Raw genomic sequence first — 19,677 nt, 5'->3', positions numbered from 1 at the left:
AATAGTACAATTCACACGTAACCACAACCACAACACAACCACAACACGTGGTCGGGCGCATATTTTGTATGTTTAATGAATAGTACAATTCACACGTAACCACAACCACACCACAACCACAACACGTGGTCGGGCGCATATTTTGTATGTTTAATGAATAGTACAATTCACACGTAACCACTGCTTGACCGCATTTTAACGCTGCGACGTGGTGTGGTTGTGGTACGTGTGAAACAACCCTTACCCGTCCCTCATTTATTAACATAAAAAAGACGGGTAGTCTATCTCACCGCGAGATACTGTCGCGTCAATCATTGTGCTCGGCCTACTGGCTATGGTATGGGACGTCGTAAAGCGACGACTCGACGAGCTACAGACAAAATTATCCATCCAACAAAACATTCAGCGACTAATCGTCCCGTCAATTTGCGATGCAAATGTCACATTCTCTCTCGTTCTAACTAAACAAGTAGAAGCAAGACGTCTTCCTTAGCAACAAATAATCAGTTAGCTTCGCTTGCATGGGCACGTTACGTCAAACCATTGTCACTATTGCAATCGATCGCCCACTGTGTCGCCGGCCTAACTAACCGCGGCGATTAGACGGCACATTTGGTTGTGGACCTTAAGTCTTGGTGATAAGATTTGGAATAGCTTGGTATGTGGTCCAGTCGGAAAAACATGCAATTTGGATGTTTACGACGGAAGTTCTTTTGTTGATATTGATAGTGACTGATGACTTGTATTTGGTTGTAGGAAAAAACTTCATTCTTAAGTTGTGAATGCGCTGGTAATTGCTTCATTTACGGTACGTCTGTCATCAAACGGATGGTAAACCCACGTTCTGAATTACATCCAAGAACAAAAGAAAGGTGCAACACATCTTGCTCAAATCTGACCGTCTCTATAGCATAAAGTTGCGATCTATCGCGCGAGTCCAAACCTATTTGAAGTCGCGCAAGATGTATGGAGTCGCTCAACTCGCTCATGCTAGCATACTACTGACTACTACTACTGCTATACTCTGTAGCATAACGTAGCGACGTTTAATGAAAGAATAGAAATCTGGATAAGACCTGAGAAACATGTGTTAGTGCATCAAAATTTGTCTGAAATTTTACGGTACGATTTCTGTGTCATAACACAGAAATCGTACCTTAAACATTCTTGCTTTTTCGTTTACGTTTGATGTGTAATAAATACCATTCAGTACCGATTCGGTATTCAGTGATTTTGCAAAAAAACGCAGTGGCTTTTGGGATACATAGGGTGACTACTATAGTTATTGACCAGTATTATAGTAATGGCCATTCCTTACAAATCAGAAAGAAACAAGCCAATTGAAACCTTATTATTAAGAGTGGCAAATGACTTACTGGGAACTATATAGCAAGGGTGACCCTTATACCACAGAATCCACAGATTAGGTATATAATATGCTAGTACGGAATTGTTATTTAAAATCAAATATTTCTCAGTTCTGTTCAGTACTTCAAATAGCATTTTGCCATAATAACCACCATAAACCTTGTATAAACGCGCACCTAAATTACCTTGAGGTCACAGTTTACTCCAAAGCGTTGAGGTTGACAACAGGCGTTTTGCAACATTGTATTGACCCACCGAGTTTCTATTACAGTTATTACATATAATAGCGAAGGAGATAAATGTGTTCACGCCCATGACACACCTCTTTGTGATGACGTCACGGAATATAGTACAATAGTTTTAGTTAGATGTCACGCTGCTATCGCTCCTATTAATGGTGCTTAACTCATAGAAGTAGCATCCTATAGAAATGGTATACGCGTGCCTCCGTGAGGGACAAAACATACGCAAAGCGACAATATTAGCTGACAACATACCAAAAACAATCTACGTAATTCGGTGGGGTTATTTGTTGCCCACCATAAACTATACTAAATTTTTGGTGGGGAACAAACAAAAAGTGAGACTGTGACAAGGACAAGCAATAATACCGCTTTCTCTGCTACTCCTACTGTTTCCATAAGTGCATCTCGTTCGGTAATTTAGCCCCTCCCCCATGTCCTCTCTATATTATTGTACCTCTATGTGTTTAACTACTATTATCAGTTATCACTGACACTTTTCTTAAATCAAAAATCTCACAGTTTGACATCTACGACTAATCCAGAAACGGTATCATGGTTGCATTTTATCACTTGTCATGCCATGCGTCACTTTCGCACTTACGTATTGGTTACAACACTTACGCTACGTCTTACGTAGGCGAACAACGCGCGAACGCGGCGCGGCGCGGCGCGGCGAAAGCGGCCGCCGCCGCGCCGCGCCGCGCCGCGCCGCGCCGCCTGACATTCGCGTGCAAATCGCGCCGCACCGCGATCGCAACGAGATCGCTTACGTAGGACACTTCTATGGGCATCAAAGGATTGATTTCGCCGCGCCGCGCCGCGCCGCGTTCGCGCGTTGTTCGCCTACGTAAGACGTAGCGTTAGGGTCGGTTGCACCAAACTGTTCGTATCGTTAAAGAGTTCGCTAAATTTTTATGTATGGAAAGTTTCATAGTAAGGCGCCGGGGCGCGCCGGCTGACGTTGATCAGTCTGTCAAATGTGGTTGGTGCAACTGGCCCTTAGAACGTGACAGGCATGGTGACAAATGATAAAGAGCCGACCATCTTAGCCCTAAAATCTAATTCATAATATGTTATTAAAATCATAATACACCTGCTAGATTAATTGGATTATCCATTTTATTGTGTAGGACCTACACTACACTACACTGTATGTGCTTGGGAAATAAAAAGTCGAGCAATTAATGTAGGATGTCTTATGGCTCCTCTACAAGATGGCCCAGCGCTGGCCACTCCAAGGGACGCATTTATGCGTTAGAGGGAGCAAGTGATATTGGTATCTCATTCTACCGCATGGCTGCGTCCCATGGAGTGGCCGGCGTTGGCCCATCGTGTAGAGGAGCCATTACAAGTTTTCAAAACATAACATTTATGACAAACACACTAAATCGAAATACTAAGCATGAAACCTACTTGACAAAAGTTAGATGTTGTGTAAACATCCAGACCAAACTGCTTTCGTCTAGCCATTAAGAAACAATTAATGTAAATGTTGACAAAATAATCGTGGGAACAGTTATCCACTGTTTGGAACCGGTTTGGAGAATAATCGTGTGTGAATTATGCAAGATACCGGTTACGGTAAGGGTGATGGCCACAGACACATTTAAACATAGATGTCGGCGGCTGATCGTAAGATCGGAGCCCCTATTCGACATGTAGAACTGTCAGATTTCGCGTCCACTTCAATTCAACAGTTGAATGAATCGCATGTGCATCAAGTGCGGATAATATCCTTTGGCACAACCAATAATTCAACAAATATCAACTTTGTTTTATTACTACTTTAAGGTTTAAAATGGTTTGGTCTGGTTGTCACCTAACTGTGGATTGCTAATGTCAAATTCAGATTCAACAGAAGTTCAACACGATACGTCAAACGTAGCTTGTCGAATAAGGCCCCAGATCGTAATGTTCCTGTGTAATGTGTAGGATAGGATAGGTTGCTTTACATGCCCGAAGGGCAAACTGACGTGTGAAGGATTTTCACGTTCCACGATATGCCTAGGAATTTCACGATATGCCTGATCTTATGATCGGCCGCCGACATACTTACATACCACGTGTGTTATTATTTGGATGCTTCGTGATCATTTCTGATGCCTGAATCACAACGCGTAAATGCAACTCGGCTCCCTGCGCAGTAAAACGCTTGGGTTGTACCTACTGTACCTAGGTGGATTTTTTTAGACGTTCGAATGTTATGAAAACCTCAAGTATCACACTTGAAATATCTATACCCAAGTGCTGCGTCACACATCCGGGGTCCGTGGTAATTCGGGTATTGCTTTTTGTAACATTACTAGGGTAGAGTATTTATCGATGAGCAAAGGTTACGCATTACGGATTTTTATTAATGCTTTCGGACTATTTTAGACAACTAAAGAATAGAGAGAAAAAGTACACAAATCTTATAACTCTCAATTAATTGAACGTTGCCAGGCGTGGCTCACTCCGCGATTTCGTCGCTTTGCTACAGGTAGCTAAAAGTACATCCGTTCGACCCCAATTTTGGGGTTTTGCATAAGCCGCGCGTGGCGCTATCGCCATCTAGCGGCCATATCTGTGCTGATCGTGACAAACGCGTTTTGTTAGAGAGTGAGTCTTCTGTACCTAATAATACTATTATTTCTTCTGTGACGTTGTACAAAAACTAATTAGATTAGTATCAAATTGTATTTATGAAATGAGCTCTGCAAAGGACAATCTTAATCAAGCATAGCTTGTGTGTGTACCTTTGCGTGGTCTTTTTAGATATATGTCTCTGGAGACTAATTTTAATATGTGACACAAGGACGAGTCGGTGCAGTATGTAAATGTCAAGCGTAAGGAGAGTTTCATTGATTTTAGAATTCATTTCGTAGAACGAGCCGGTATAGTAACCAGTAACTAGGGTTGCCATATGGAAGAATTAAATGTCCTTATAAAAATCCTGACATCACCCTAAAAATCCGGACATTTCTTGTAGCAGAGATTTGGCGTAGCTTGAACGACGTCCCTGCAGCGCGCTGCTCTCTGCGGTATACTGTATCGTGGATCTACTTTTCCTTTCCCTTCGCCCGTTCCCGTAGCCCCCTCCCCGCGCGCGCATTTTATTTTTATAAGGTCATTCCTAAAAATCCGGACACATGTCAAGTCCGGCCGCAATCCGGACAAAGGGTCAAAAATCCGGACATGTCCGGACAAATCCGGACGTATGGCAACCCAAAGCGTAAGGATAGTTTCATTGATTTTAGAATTCATTTTGTGGAACGAGCCGGTATAGTAACTAGTAACTAGAGGCCGCGAGTTTGATTCTCACCCGAGGCGATTGTTTTTTTCACTTTATGGCTCCTCTACACGATGGGCCAGCGCCGGCCACTCCAAGGGACGCAGACATGCGGTAGAATGAGATAGCAATATCACGTGCTCCCTCTAACGCATAAATGCGTCCCTTGGAGTGGCCGGCGCTGGCCCATCGTGTAGAGAAGCCATTAATAGTTATTTGTTTTACAAGGGGGCAAAGTTGTTGTTGTTGTTGTTGTTGTCGCTCGTGCTAATATTGATACCCGAGCAAGCGAAAGATTCCAAAATTTAACCACGAGCGTAGCGAGTGGTTCGAAAAATGGAATCTTGAGCGTCGCGAGGGTTTCAAAGCACGAGGGTTAAACAAAATTTGCCCCCGAGTGAAACACATCACTTTTCACCACACCAACCCGAAGCAAATATTAAATGTAAAATATCAAACAAAATCAAACCAAAACAAATCCAAATGAATGTTATTAAATATTTATCATCCCAAATCATCATTTTAAAGTAAATTTTACCAGCAAACGTAAGAAAACAACTCAACATTTGCATTTGATTACTTTGCCTCACATGTGAATAAAATGCAACTTTGCTATCAGTTTTGGAAGTGCAAAGTAAGCCTTTCCGAGCTGGTGTGGTGAAAAATATTAAACAAGTCGTCGTTATGAATGATTCTGCGCATCAATGTTAAGAGCTAATATCTACGTTACGTACTAGATATATTTTTACCATCAAGGTAACGAAAACATACGTCTTCATTTTTTGTAGTCTATGCAGAAATTTGCGAAAAATTTGGCAAGCAGCGAATTAACAAAACACGTAATAAACTAAAAATACTACTGAAGAATACTTGACAACGGGTTAAAAACGCTTGGCTAGAGTACAAAAACTACGAAACGAATGAAGTATATCTTAATTAAAGGAATTAGATAAGTTATATTTAAGTAGTTAGGACAAGTGTAAAGACCTACGCTGAAGTTGATACCAATACCTACTAAGGAAGAACTGACTTTTTCACCATTAAACAATTTCATTTTTGTAAAATAAACTGCTTTTCGGGCATAAAATATCGGTAGGTGGGCATAAACGGGCCAGAGCGGCTACCGCGAAAACCGAAATTAGCAAATTGCGGGGATCTTTCTCTTTTACTCCAATGAAAGCGTAATTAGAGTGACAGAGAAAAATCCCCTTCGATTTTCGCGGTTATAGCCCAGAGACTAATAGGGTTCGGCTCCGACTACGCTAAGTTGTCACCAAATTCATAGTCACTTAAGTATCAGGAATACTCATACGAGTACGTAGCTAAGTCCCATTCTAATAGTTAATACTGTAATTCCTTTTTATTTCGATGTAAACAATTGGACATGGAGGGGACAGTAAAAGTTATAAAAAAACATATATCTTGAGGGATCTTGGATACAATTTAAATAATTTTCAGTACAGGATTCCTGCTCCGTCTTCGCATTCGAACGCTTTGATATGTCGTCTCGTGCCTGACTCTTATCGAGAAATTTGGACTTTAACATTCGGAAAATTATTTGTGTATATGCCTTTCCCCGTGCCTTTCGTTCTTCCTTCACACTAAAAAGAAATGTCAAATCTTACAACGTAACTCTCAGGGCTTGTGCACAAATCACGCGAGGTTCGATAGAGGGAGCGGGGATCACGAAAAAATCATTATAGATCACGTTGGAGGAGGGGGGGTATAAGGAAAGCTCACGTGTATTTTTCTACAGTGAACGAAACTATGAAAAAAACCCTACCACATGAATAGATACTTTTTCTCGGTTTCGTTAAACATAAATCTTCACTCTCCACTTCAAAATAGCGAGTCTATTTAACAAAAATAGAAAAATACTTAAACAAGATTTTCTGTATACAATACTATTTATCTTAAAATTAGGTCGAATGTAAAAGATTCAAAAAATACACGTGACGTTGTGTGGGGGGAGGGGGGTTAGTGAAAAACTCACCAAATATCACCAGGGGGGAGGGGGGTCAAAAAGTAGCCGAAAACACCTCGCGTGATTTGTGCACAACCCCTAATCTTGGCCAAACTCCGGGTTACGCAGCAGCCGAGCCCACGACGATAAGTGAACGAGTCAACAATACGTAACAAATATATGACGCGTTCGTCAACATTCTAGAATAGATTGGAAAATAACTGATTACCAGAAAATTTAAGATTTTAGAGTTATCAATAGGAGAGTTCCAGTTTAGAAACTTACGATAAGACTTTAGTGCGCAATAAAGACGCAATGGATAGTAGGGTTTAGCTTATCGACGTGACAACGTGATAAATGATAAAAGCGTGACGCTTACTCTGTCACGTGGAAAATTTCGTACATCATAGAGCCGCTGATAAAGTGACTACTTTTACGAAATGCGAAATTCTCAAGTTAGGGAATTCAAACTAATAAAAACAAAACTTGCTATTGGTGAAAAACAAATTGAATATGCATACGTATGCAATCAAATATCATAATTATTCTAAGCATCCATAAAATCTTCTACTTAGCATATCAAACAGAAAGACATTAAGGTCAAACACGTTTTAGAAAAAGGTCACTTCTGTACACAACAAAAGTTACAATACAATAAAAAACAATACAATAAAAGTTTACGACTCTGGTAAAATATATCCCGCCTGTAAGCTGTCGATAGGAAAATTAGGAAATAGGTACGCCATCGAGTTAAGAATACTATAAAATGCATGTGACCCATTATTGATCCTGCTGGTTTCATTATGCAAGACGTTATTGTAGGTACAACAGTAGGCCTATAGCACATGATAGGCGCGACTATCTCGCGTCTTTTTCTATGTTAATAAAAAAAGGTACGGGTAATCTATCTCGCCGCGAGATACTGTCGCGCCAATCATGTGCTAGCCCGGCAGTTACAAAACTGAAAATTACTCGCTCGTCCGTGGCCGCAAATGTATTCGCACCTAAATGTGCCAAAACCACTAAAACCAGTAAATATACCGACAAAGCGAAGTGCAATGAGTTAGCGCAAGGACCACCGTTAGCCTCTTCAGTGCAATTAACCGACAGACAAGATATGAGCAAACAGTAACGTGCTTAACCCTCCCACACTAGCGTGTCTAGAGTGTCGGCGTCTATGCCTCCAGATAAACCATTCATTCAGCCGTTTCGGTCAGCACTTTAAGGGGACTGACTGAGACGACTCAATGGAAATATTGAAATCCGGTTCGGTTTAGTTCAGCGGTCGGCAACCTTTTAGCAGCCAAGGGCCACATAGTAGTTAACGGAGGTGACGCGAGCCGTACTTTGTTAATATTTATGACTTTATGAGACATTGTCGTTTGTCACTATTACATACAAAATAGCCAAGGCGGCTCTCGGGCCGCAAGTGACAGGTTCACGAGCCGCATGCGCCCGCGGGCCGCAGGTTGCCGACCGCTGCTTTAGTTGATTACGTTTGCATTGTAGGAAACGCTTTATTTCCAGCAGATTCTCATAATGATAATAATAGAACAGAATTTCCTAATCTACTGACGTCACAGATTACCGCATGAAAAACATAATGATCCCTATTTTTAGAAAACCATTCATTCATTCAACAGCCCGTGGAACCGGCTCTACCGTTAGTTGTGAACTGTGAAGATGTGTGTAGAGATGCATGCTAATCCATAGATAACGTAAAGAACAGATTACTAAAGTGACTCATAAATTCATACCCCGGCCGGCGAGAGCAAAAATGCGTTGACAGCTTAATAGTGCGAGGACACACACTTTGGTCGATGTCGATAAAAACAACACGATGTACTGGACCACCGTTATGATATGCAGAAGTATTAATTATTGTTGTAGACAAAATTAAAACCAAGTGTTTGTATTTATTCAGTATTTTATGTAATTTTCGTAATATACAATTAGCATTTTTTCAAAATTTTCTTATTTTAAACTCCTTCGCCTTGCCGATAAAATCCATTTCATCCAACTAAAGGACCGTTCTAAATCTACTGTAGTAATCGGAGCAAAACGAAATAATTCATAGTGATTATGAATTTGTTCTGTATAAGGATTAGGTAGTTCCACTTCTCTGCCAGATATCAATTTATTTAAATTGTTTAAAGTTAAAATGCCAACGTTCTTCTTCAACACATTCTGATACTTATTGTGAATAACTTTACCTTGAGGATGTAACCGTAATTTTGACAAGTGCACTTTCAACTTGTGAACTATATTTAAACTGGCTTCGAGACTTAAATTTTGATTTTGTAATTGTTTTATTGTATTAGGTATTATTGAAATATAATTATTTATCCATTTAAGGTCATTCAAAATATTTAAATCGTTCATTGCACGTTTGACTTTCAAAATATACATTGAATCCCTATTAGGGAATGTCTGTATGACTCGCTTGATTTCAGGCAAATATTTATGATAGTAGCAGGCCGCGTTAATCCATGTGCCTCATCTTATTATAGTTGGCTGCGATGGTAAGGGAACAGTTGGTAACATCTGACGAAACGTTCTTATTCATTCACACGTTCGAACATTCCCGTGAGTATGATAAATTGATTATAATTGTAATCAGTTGATTGAAATAGTATATAAGCTTAAAAATAATAATGTGAAATGTGTGTGTGTAAATAATAATTTTATGTTGATAGAAAATTGTTTTAGTGTTATTCTTAGAAACGCGTGGAGGTATCAAGTTGAAATAAATAACAAATACTAATGGCTCAGTTTAAAAAAAAATTGTGATTAATTAAAAGTCGACTATTCTATCGACATCCATATGTCGATAGAATAGTCGATATTTAATTAAGCACTAGGAGCAGACGCATTTTTGCTCTCGCCGGCCGGGGTATGTCATAATCGTAATAATTTATTGCCCCATGCAACAAGAGATAGAGTTCGCATGATGAAGATGAATGGCAACAGTTGCCAGAGAGAAATCTAATGAAAAATCTACTGCTTCAAAGCTGCTACATGAACAATGGATACCAGCAATCATATTAGCTGTACGGCACGGCATTACAGCAGCAGATATTACGCTTAAATCTTACTATGCTAAAAAACCGGTCAAGTGCGAGTTGAACTCGCGTTCCAAGGGTTCCGGTACATAAGTCCGACTCACGCTTGACTGCTCATTTCTAATAGGTTTTCCTGTCATCTATAAGTAAAGTACTATTTAGTGTATTTTTTTCAAAATTTTAGTCCCAGTAGTTTCAGAGATAAAGGGGGCGGAATGGTCGGACAGACAGACAGACGCACGAGTGATCCTATAAGGGTTCCGTTTTTTCCTTTTGAGGTACGGAACCCTAAAAAGTGACGAACTCAGAATGTGACGAACTCAGAAAATGGTCGGACAGACAGACAGACGCACGAGTGATCCTATAAGGGTTCCGTTTTTTCCTTTTGAGGTACGGAACCCTAAAAAGTGACGAACTCAGAATGTGACGAACTCAGAAAGTGACGAACTCGAAAGTGACGAACTCAGACAGTGACGTCCTCAGAACGTGACCTAAGAATGTGACATACTCCGCCTAAACCCTGACTTCAGACATGTATCTTTTACGTATATGTGACGTCCCACGGGTAAAGGTACCTTATGGCGGTTGGCGCTTACGCTATTATTAACGCCACTCCAATATTATTACGGCGCTGTGCGACGTAAGCGCCAGCCGCCGTAAGGTACCTTTTTCCGTAGAACGTCACATTTATATTGGTATCATAATGCAACAACAAGCCATTTGCTAAATTGCTAGGACTGACAATTCTTGAGCATCCGCTTACGACACACAAATTGGTTCAATAAAGACGGATCATAGTGACTTAAAGGCATAAAATTGGTCAATAAAGACGGATCATATAGTGACTTAAAGGCATAAAAGGATCGTCGCGAATGAGATGATTATGTAAAACTACATTACAACATAGTGTCGAATTTATTGTAATTTCCTTGCGCGTCATAGCTAGCTAGAACCTAGAACTCGACTCCCATCGGCTTTACTGTTTGCAAATTATTTAAGCCTTATCGCCTAGTAAGCCTAGCCTAGTAAGGACCACTTGCACCATTCCACTAACCCGGGGTTAACCGGTTAAACCTGGAGTTACCATGGTTACCAGTACAATTTGACACTGGGTTGACGGTTAAACCGCTTAACCCCGGGTTAGTGGGATGGTGCAAGTGAACCTAAGTGTTTCGAGAGCGCTGGATATGTATGACGCCAATGCCATGGCAACCGCGGCCATACATCAACATGTACTTGCACAAATCAACAAATTACACAAAATGAAAGGATATATAGACGGTCAAGCAAATCTTGTCAGTAGAAAAAGGCGCGAAATTCAAATTTTCTATGAGATGATATCCCTTCGCGCCTACAATTTTCAAATTTGCCGCCTTTTTCTACTGACAAGATCTGCTTGACCAAGTATACCTATGTATTGATAAAATTTGCATGATGTATGTACATACTTATATGCGGCTTTCCATCATAGAAGCTTACGCGCATAAGAATAAGGAACTTTTAGGCAAGGAACGCGATATATTATTGACCGTAACATTGAAACTAACCTTGGAATTTTATATTAGAGCTAATCTGGTAGTGGTAGCAACAGCACAGATACAAAAAAAAACGGAGATAAAAATTACATTTAATTTGTCAAACATATGTACAACAACGGGTACCTCTACCTACCAGTGGCGGAGCGTCCATAGAACTCGATTCCCATCGGCTTGTCTGATATTCCGGCTCTTGGTGTTCTTTAAACTTATGAAGAAAAGGAAGGGCAACTCAGGTACGGCTTGCCTACGAACAACCTAGACGCGCCGCCACTGCTACCTACTATCCTTGAGGACTACTTCTGTCTGTACACCTGTCATTTACAATTGAAATAAACTCAGCGCGGGTCATGGAACTATTGCATCAATGCATAAACGACATGCTAGGGATTTATTAATCATTTCCTTACACATGCCGGCTCAACCAGTGACTCATACACATACAACTCACACATACAACAGATTAATGTAAGCGACACGTTCCGAGGACAAGGTTGATTGTTTTCCTGTAACCTCATGAAATTGGCATTTGATTTGCTAAATCCTAAACATCGGAATTAATTTTGACGGTTGGAGCGGATTAAACAGTCTTGATACTTGGGTTGAATATCAATAAAGGTTGGGATTTTGGAGTCATGTGATTAAATAAGGTTCCTTCACAAGCTACACAGTTCACCGCAAGCAGTGTTGCCAGTGGTTGTAGCATGGGGGCTGTCCATAAATTACGTCATCGTTTTTTGACGATTTTTGACCCCCCCTCCCCTATAATCATCCAAAAATCATGCTTCAAATGACCCCATTTCCTCCTATTTCATGCTACCGTCATCCGATGTCCAGACCCCCCCCCCCCTAATTTGAAATGACGTAATTTATGAATAGCCCCTTGGCATTTTTTATCGCCTGTCACCTGATGGTCACAAAAGTCACGAGATCGAGTTCACGCAGTCGTTAACGTAAACTTAAGTGTCAACTTGTGGTAACCGCACAGCACAGCTAAGTGTAGTATAATTGTAAGATCAGATTACAGAAATAAACCAATGCACTCGTGCTCATGAACCGGAAGAATAGTTCAACGTGTGCGCAGTAAATAATGTTCTATTGCGCGTAAACCTTCTTGGCATTGTTCGCTAAATTTAATTGGTACTTAACTGTTGGCACTATCACAGAATGTTGGTCACATAATCTTTTTGAGAGATTATGCTTTTGTAATGTTTAGATTTCGGAGTAGTTGGAGTTTCTCACTCGTGAACGACACATGCACATGTGTTATAACGTCGTAATTTTGACGTTTAAAATAACACTTGTACAGTCTGGGATATCAAAATAGCTGCCAACTTAGCTTGGTCCATCTCTAAAAGAATACTGGCACTGCTAAGTCGACGGAGCCCTTCGCCCGGGCCTCCATGTTTATGAATTTTAGAATACGACAATTCTGGGTTCAGAACTGAATAAATAAACACCTGTGTTGCAATAGTGAGACATACTAATTTTACCAATATTGCCCCAAAATATTCAATGAGCTTAAGCAATCTATACACAGTCGCTCGATTGCATAGAAATCTGAATTGCAATAACTTTCTCCAGCTTTATGGTGAAATAATGAGACAAGCTGTCAGGTTGCGTGGGTTTTACTGGTCTATGGACGTCTACTTGGGAAATAAATAATACACGGCGTTTTGGAATAACTGTCTAGAAGAGTTAGACCAAGGTACGCATTGCATGTTTTAATTTAAACGTCACACTTCTACGAAATTATAAAGTATAAATAACATTTGCACTACGTGCGCCATCAAAATCATTGCAGACTTATCTTAGACTCTAAATTTAATTGAACTGAGATGGACACATAGTTATAGTCTGAGTAAAGCTATAGACTTGAGTACAGTCAATAGCAAAAATAGGTACGGAAAAGTGCTCAATATAATCTGCACTACATGACTTAAAATAATACGGTTTGTAAAATTGATTAAATATTGCTAAACATCAAGCTCAAACGTTGGTTGTCGCACATAATTTGTAGATCATCGCAGAGATCATCTCATCAATCTTAATGAAAGGAATATTAAAAATAAATAGCGGCGACGTACGGAAAGACTAACCCCCTAACCCCCTTATTTCTTATCAAACCTGTCAAATTTTAACCCAAGTTTAAACAAACATGACAGTGTCAAAATGACAGATAAGGGCAAACGATTATCAAGGGCTTGTTAGAATTCACAAGCATTTAATGAATAACGCCTTTAAAATGTGTCCCTAATGTCTATACATTCATACACAAATACACTTTCAATCTTTACTGACAGCTCTTCTAATTACTAATACGCTACCAGACTGGTTTTGAATTTTTTGTGGCGATAAACTATCTGCCACCGAATGAAGCGTGTAAACTAACCTCATTCACGATGCAAAAAAACTGTCATATTTTTAATTTACTTAGCGTAAGGATTTGATGTCTGGTTAAGCCACTTTCTATGGTCACATGAGGGTTTCTTGATCGGATGTCAAAGGAAAAAGTGACATGTTTTTCGCACTCTCTAACTGTCAAATTGTTATTGACGCTAGAAACATTTTGATACTTCATCATCATCATCATCTCAGCCATAAGACGTCCACTGCTGAACATAGGCCTCCCCCTTGGACCTCCATTCGTACCGGTTGGAAGCCACCCGCATCCAGCGTCTTCCGGCGGCTTTAACAAGGTCGTCCGTCCATCTTGTGGGTGGACGTCCTACGCTGCGTTTGCTAGTCCGTGGTCTCCACTCGAGCACTTTTCGACCCCATCGGCCATCTTCTCTGCGCGCAATGTGGCCTGCCCATTGCCACTTCAGCTTGCTAATCCGGTGAGCTATGTCGGTGACTTTAGTTCGTCTACGGATCTCCTCATTTCTGATTCGATCACGCAGAGAAACTCCGAGCATAGCCCTCTCCATAGCTCGTTGAGCGACTTTGAATTTTGAGATGAGGCCGATAGTGAAAGACCACGTTTCGGAGCCGTAAGTCATCGCTGGTAACACACATTGATTAAAGACTTTCGTCTTGAGGCACTGAGGTATGTCGGACGAAAAGACATTACGTAGTTTCCCGAACGCTGCCCAACCGAGTTGGATTCGGCGGTTGACCTCCTTCTCGAAGTTGGACCTACCTAATTGGACTGCTTGTCCTATGTACGAGTCAACAACTTCGAGTACCGAGTTCCCAACAGAGACTGAGAGGGCACAACATTGGCATTTGACATAAGTTTCGTCTTGTCCATGTTCATTTTCAAGCCCACCCGTTGTGAAACTCGGTTGAGGTCATCGAGCATCATGCTGAGTTCCTCCATCGACTTTGCCATGATACTTTGCCTTTGCTTTTGATACTTGAAATTATTTATTCTCAAATAAATAAATAATTTCAAGTATCAAAATGTTTCTGTTCAAAGTGTAATTATTTATTATTCGTTACATATTTATTATTCATTAAGCTACTCTGAATACGATAACTTTTATCGTATTTAGTACAAAGATAAAATAAAACGAATGATGTTTATTCGGTTGAATAGAGAATTATCATGAAATTAATTAAAAAAACTAGACTAGGTGTGGCGGTAATTAAATAAGGCAATTATTGTGTACATAACCAATTATGCAAATATGCAAAGCACTCACTAATAAGCCGTAATCAATGAATAATTATGTATTTATGCCTTCCAGTAAGCATAGTTAACCATAAACGTAGACATCCTATAAAAAATGTAATTTACATAACACCTAGGTGCCACCTGCCAATAGCATTGTGCACCATTTGCGTTGAAATTACAACAAGTTTATTTGATAAATTGACTAATTCATTCTATACGACAAATTGTATGATAAAACGCGACATAGCCTGTAAATATTTTTTTCCTGAGTTTACGCTAAAGCTATGTTTTTTAAATGCTTAAACGAAATAATTCGACTAACCCTTAAAACGTTTTTTCTACTCCCGTACTTTTATTTGTCATTTAAAGGGTCGTGCACACACCTTTAAAACCCTACCTTATAGTTGTCAAGACAAGTCTTTAGTCTATTCCCCAAAAAAGCATTTGTCCATACACGCAGTATCTTTTTGGCGATTTTACGATACTTCGTGTAATGACCACTTAAAAAATATTGAATGAAATACAGTGTTGCCAACCTTATTTTAAATTTCATCTCTGACAAATAAGTGAACCATAGACATGTTTTTTTTTAAATTTCATTCATTCATTCATTCGTTTCCCGCCCGTACCCTCCATTTTTGCTACTGCTTGAATTAAAAATATTTGTTAAATTTTCAATTTTATTTCAAAGTAAGTGCTTGGTCGTAGAAAAAGTATTGTATGCAACGTTGTTTAACTGAGTCAAAAAATACTCGTGGCGTCTTTATTAACAATTTTCGGCTTCGCCTCAAATTGTTACTCACGCCACTCGCCTTTTTTTACCTCTTTTAAACAACGGTTGCATAAAATACTATAAAATTACATCACTGGACATAAATTCGCGATTTTCTAACGGATAACAGCGCCGGAAGTGCGATTACACCGAGCAGATTCGCACGCTATTTTTAACCAAGCACGTGGCCGAATGCCAACATGTCTGCCATACGTCAGTAAAGCCTAAAGCCAACCGTCACTGGTTAGTCTGGCCGTTGCCAATTATTTACATTACTAATATTTCCTATAGTATCATAAATCGATTACCAGTTAGCTCTGACAAGTTATGGATGCTACAAGTCATTTATAGTCGAACAACTTACCTGTGAAGTTTCTCGGAAATGACTTCTCTGTTTTAGACATGCTGCCTTTGGAATGAGTTAGGGATCTGGAAAGAAAAAGTTTATGTTAATTATGTAAGCAAAATTTCTTCACGTCGTGACAGTTATAATCAACTGAATGACCAAGCATAAATGGGCCCGAAGTGATTCTTTAAATGTATGCAGGACAGCTGTCCACCGTACGATAACGATCGGCTAAAAATATTATTCACATTCACCGACATGTATCGCAAAAAATGCGTTCACTTTCCCTTGCAGTAACCTCAATGCGACAGTTATTTACGCATTAACGATTTGACAATTCGACCTACTCATCAGCTTAACGAGTAAATACTAATTAACCTGACTATAGATGCTTCGAGACATACAAATACGTTTGTCTAGTTATTTGACACTTAAAATTCGGTACTTGTATGTGTGACGAGAAAGTTTAAATGTGACAGCTAATAGGCGAATAACGCGATAATTACAGTCAAAGTCATAAATAGGTATACATTTTTGAACCTTATTTCGTAGTAACAAAGCGAAAAATGTTTTACTTATCTAAAGATCATGAATGTAGCATGCGGGTGTGAGGCCGAATGAGCAATTTGCATGTTCCATTTACTGATACTACTGAAGCGTGAATAAAAAAAACTTCTCGCGAAAATGTAGGCTAGAGAGGACATAGAAATTCGGATTTATTTCCACTGGGGCAAGTAGTACTTATAGAAACAGGTAGATAGGTAGGTATTATAATGGTATTGGGATAGGGCGAGCACCAAAGGGGGCCCAAGTTCGGAGGGGAACTCAAATCGATTCGATATGGGCATTCGAATTTTACAGTGTCACGACGTGAAGACATTTTCAATGTTTTCTCGTATTAGCATTACATAATACACCGTTAAACGTAGACATCGATCGATTGGCGCCGGTAACGGATTCTCCTTTTACGGTCCAATGCAAAAAAATAAAACGTTGCAACGGAAATGAATAAATGCTGTCAGTTAATTAACAGACAATGAGGTTAAGAGCAGGAAAATGTCCTTTTTTCGTGCCGTTTTTTTATCTTTCATAGTAAGGTGTTAAGTCAATTAAGTAGAGCGATAAGTCGATACGCAATTTGTACCTTGTCATGTTCACTGATACAAATGCCGGATAATAATTATTTCACTGCTAAAGTGGATATGACGACGGAGTAAAACAGAGTAAGTATTTTTTGCTGCTATTTGTGTAGGTATTTATTTATTACATAGTTATCTCATATTATGAGAAATACTTTTAGATGCTTGAGAAGAAATTATCAGTAAATAAGGTTTTGGTTTGGTAAACAATGGCTTCGAGCTCACAAATTTTACAATAAATTTTAATTGACAAATTGACATGTTGTCTAATCATTATAATCAACGTATATTTTGAACAGACGCAAACTACATATTTATGGTTTTCGAGAAACACCTTCTAAGTAAAAGTGGAGAAATCAACTGAAACTAAAACGAATAAATCGCAAATTCACAATCTATTACAATCGTATGCAAAGGTTACATCTTACGTCATGCCCATTAAATAATCAATCAAACACGGTTTTCGCATTGACTTTTCGTGTGTGGGAAATTGGGCACCTGGAGGCTTTTTCACGATTATTGTGGCACTGACGTTATTTAGTTAATCATGTCATCTATGTGTTAAAAAAGTACCGCTAATGGACTGAGACGATAATAATTAATAAACAAAATATATTTCGTGCATCTTTGGTTTTTAATTTTACAAATTCTGCATAAATTTATTCTGGTATCCGTGTGCTTAGTGTTTAGTGCAGTTTATCATTAAAAAATGCTAGAAATTTTTGATCGGTAGCGAGACGCCCATAGTATTATTAAATTACTATTCAATAATTAACGTTCCTCAAATGCCTGAGACTCCTGAGAGTAAACAGCAAACACGCTAGTAGCGTGACGCGACTTACACACGCAACAGTTCATGAATATTTGCATTTCAATAAATAAATCAATCAATAGTGTCCATTTATTACGATTTTTGGTAGGCTACCAATGGTAGCGTTCACAAAATACGTGTCGCAGCAAAAACAACACAACCTTCCTCGAGGACTTCCGCACTTCCTTGCGTTGCGGCAAACTTTCGAGCTTTTCCGCGTCTCACGCGGTTCAAGATTACCAACAAACCGGTGTTATTTAATAAATTTAATAGTAATAATGATTCATCAACTTTTAATGATGTGGCGGTATTTTTATTGGGTTAGTCGTATAAAAGCGTCGTACATACCTATAATAGGGCTGAGCTGTACTAAAGGGTAGAAACCGTAGAAATGAAAAGTATGGAAATTCATTTTGGTCGGTTCTATTTTTTGTGCAATTGAATAAACTATGCGAGGTGACACAATGAAGAGTATTTGTATTGTATCAGTCTCATTAATTTCAACAAGTTATTTTTGAAACAACATTCAATTATGACCAGCATGCGCGTTTCGCGATTAAACGACAGATAATTTAAACGTTTCGTCACTAGATAACCTATAAAAAATACTATAATACCACAGAGGTAGGATATCGCATTGTTCACCTAGATTCTTAAGAATCTATTTTCTTTATTATTACCTCTCAGAACAATAACAATGACGTACATAATGTACGTATGCAAATCCGTTGCATTTAAATTACTTCGGGTCTTCGGGGTCTTCCTGATAGCTTGACATGTCGTGAACTAAAAATATTAAAATACCTACATACGACTCAATACGAGATAGGTATGTAAATAAATTTGACAAGGGTCAAGATGGATCGGTCGCTCTATGTTCTAAACTTCATATGTTTCTAACCCGAAGGGTAGGATGACACCTGTCATTTCAATACAATTTTACGAGATTTGGCGTTTTAAACAGTTATAAATTATATGGAGATGACAGGTATCACTCTACCCTTCGAGCTTAAAAAATATTATAAGTATACACAAGGTTGATACCATGTTGGAATTTTGACGTTCAAAGAGAAAGAGAAGAAATTTTCAAAAACTACGCAAATCAGTAGGTTAAAGCTTCTATAGACCTTACAAGAACTGCCATAGGATTTATAAATCAAAAATTGGTGATTAAATTGGACGTGTGGACGAGAGGAGATTGACGCCGATTTAATATCTGATCAAATTGACAATTTAATCATCCCGTCTGGCCAGATGCTGTACGAACTTGAATACCATGAATATCGAATAAATCTTATAACATTTGACGTTCTCGCATTACAGACAGCCAGACGTATACCGAAGCACCGGCAGGTAATTTTGTAACAATACGCGGCGGCTGCGGCGGCCCGACCGGCAGTTAGCAACCTAAATCAACAGCTGTTCTTTCCACACGCTCTATTTTATTAATACCTTACGACATGTAACAAATCCCAGTTTAATTACCCACATACTTATCTTACAAACTTTTATAAAAACTGACATATTTTATTACACTAACCAAAATTAA

The 19,677-nt window shown here is 39.2% G+C and overlaps 1 protein-coding gene across 1 annotated transcript in view; it reads right to left on the bottom strand.

Annotated features, from left to right (window-relative positions):
- The window catches only part of LOC134672996 (sialin), a 66,229-nt gene that overhangs the window by 46,349 nt on the left and 203 nt on the right, over nt 1–19,677 (bottom strand). Inside the window, exon 2 of the mRNA XM_063530955.1 lies at nt 16,197–16,261. Within this exon, the coding sequence (XP_063387025.1) occupies nt 16,197–16,236 (40 nt within the window). The 5' untranslated portion in view covers nt 16,237–16,261. The remainder of the gene's footprint in view (nt 1–16,196; nt 16,262–19,677) is intronic.

This window comes from Cydia fagiglandana, chromosome 17 (assembly GCF_963556715.1).
Source record: "Cydia fagiglandana chromosome 17, ilCydFagi1.1, whole genome shotgun sequence".
Lineage (NCBI taxonomy): Eukaryota > Metazoa > Arthropoda > Insecta > Lepidoptera > Tortricidae > Cydia > Cydia fagiglandana.
The sequence above is the reverse complement of the archived record's forward strand: the minus strand, read 5'-3'. Positions and strand labels throughout refer to the sequence as shown.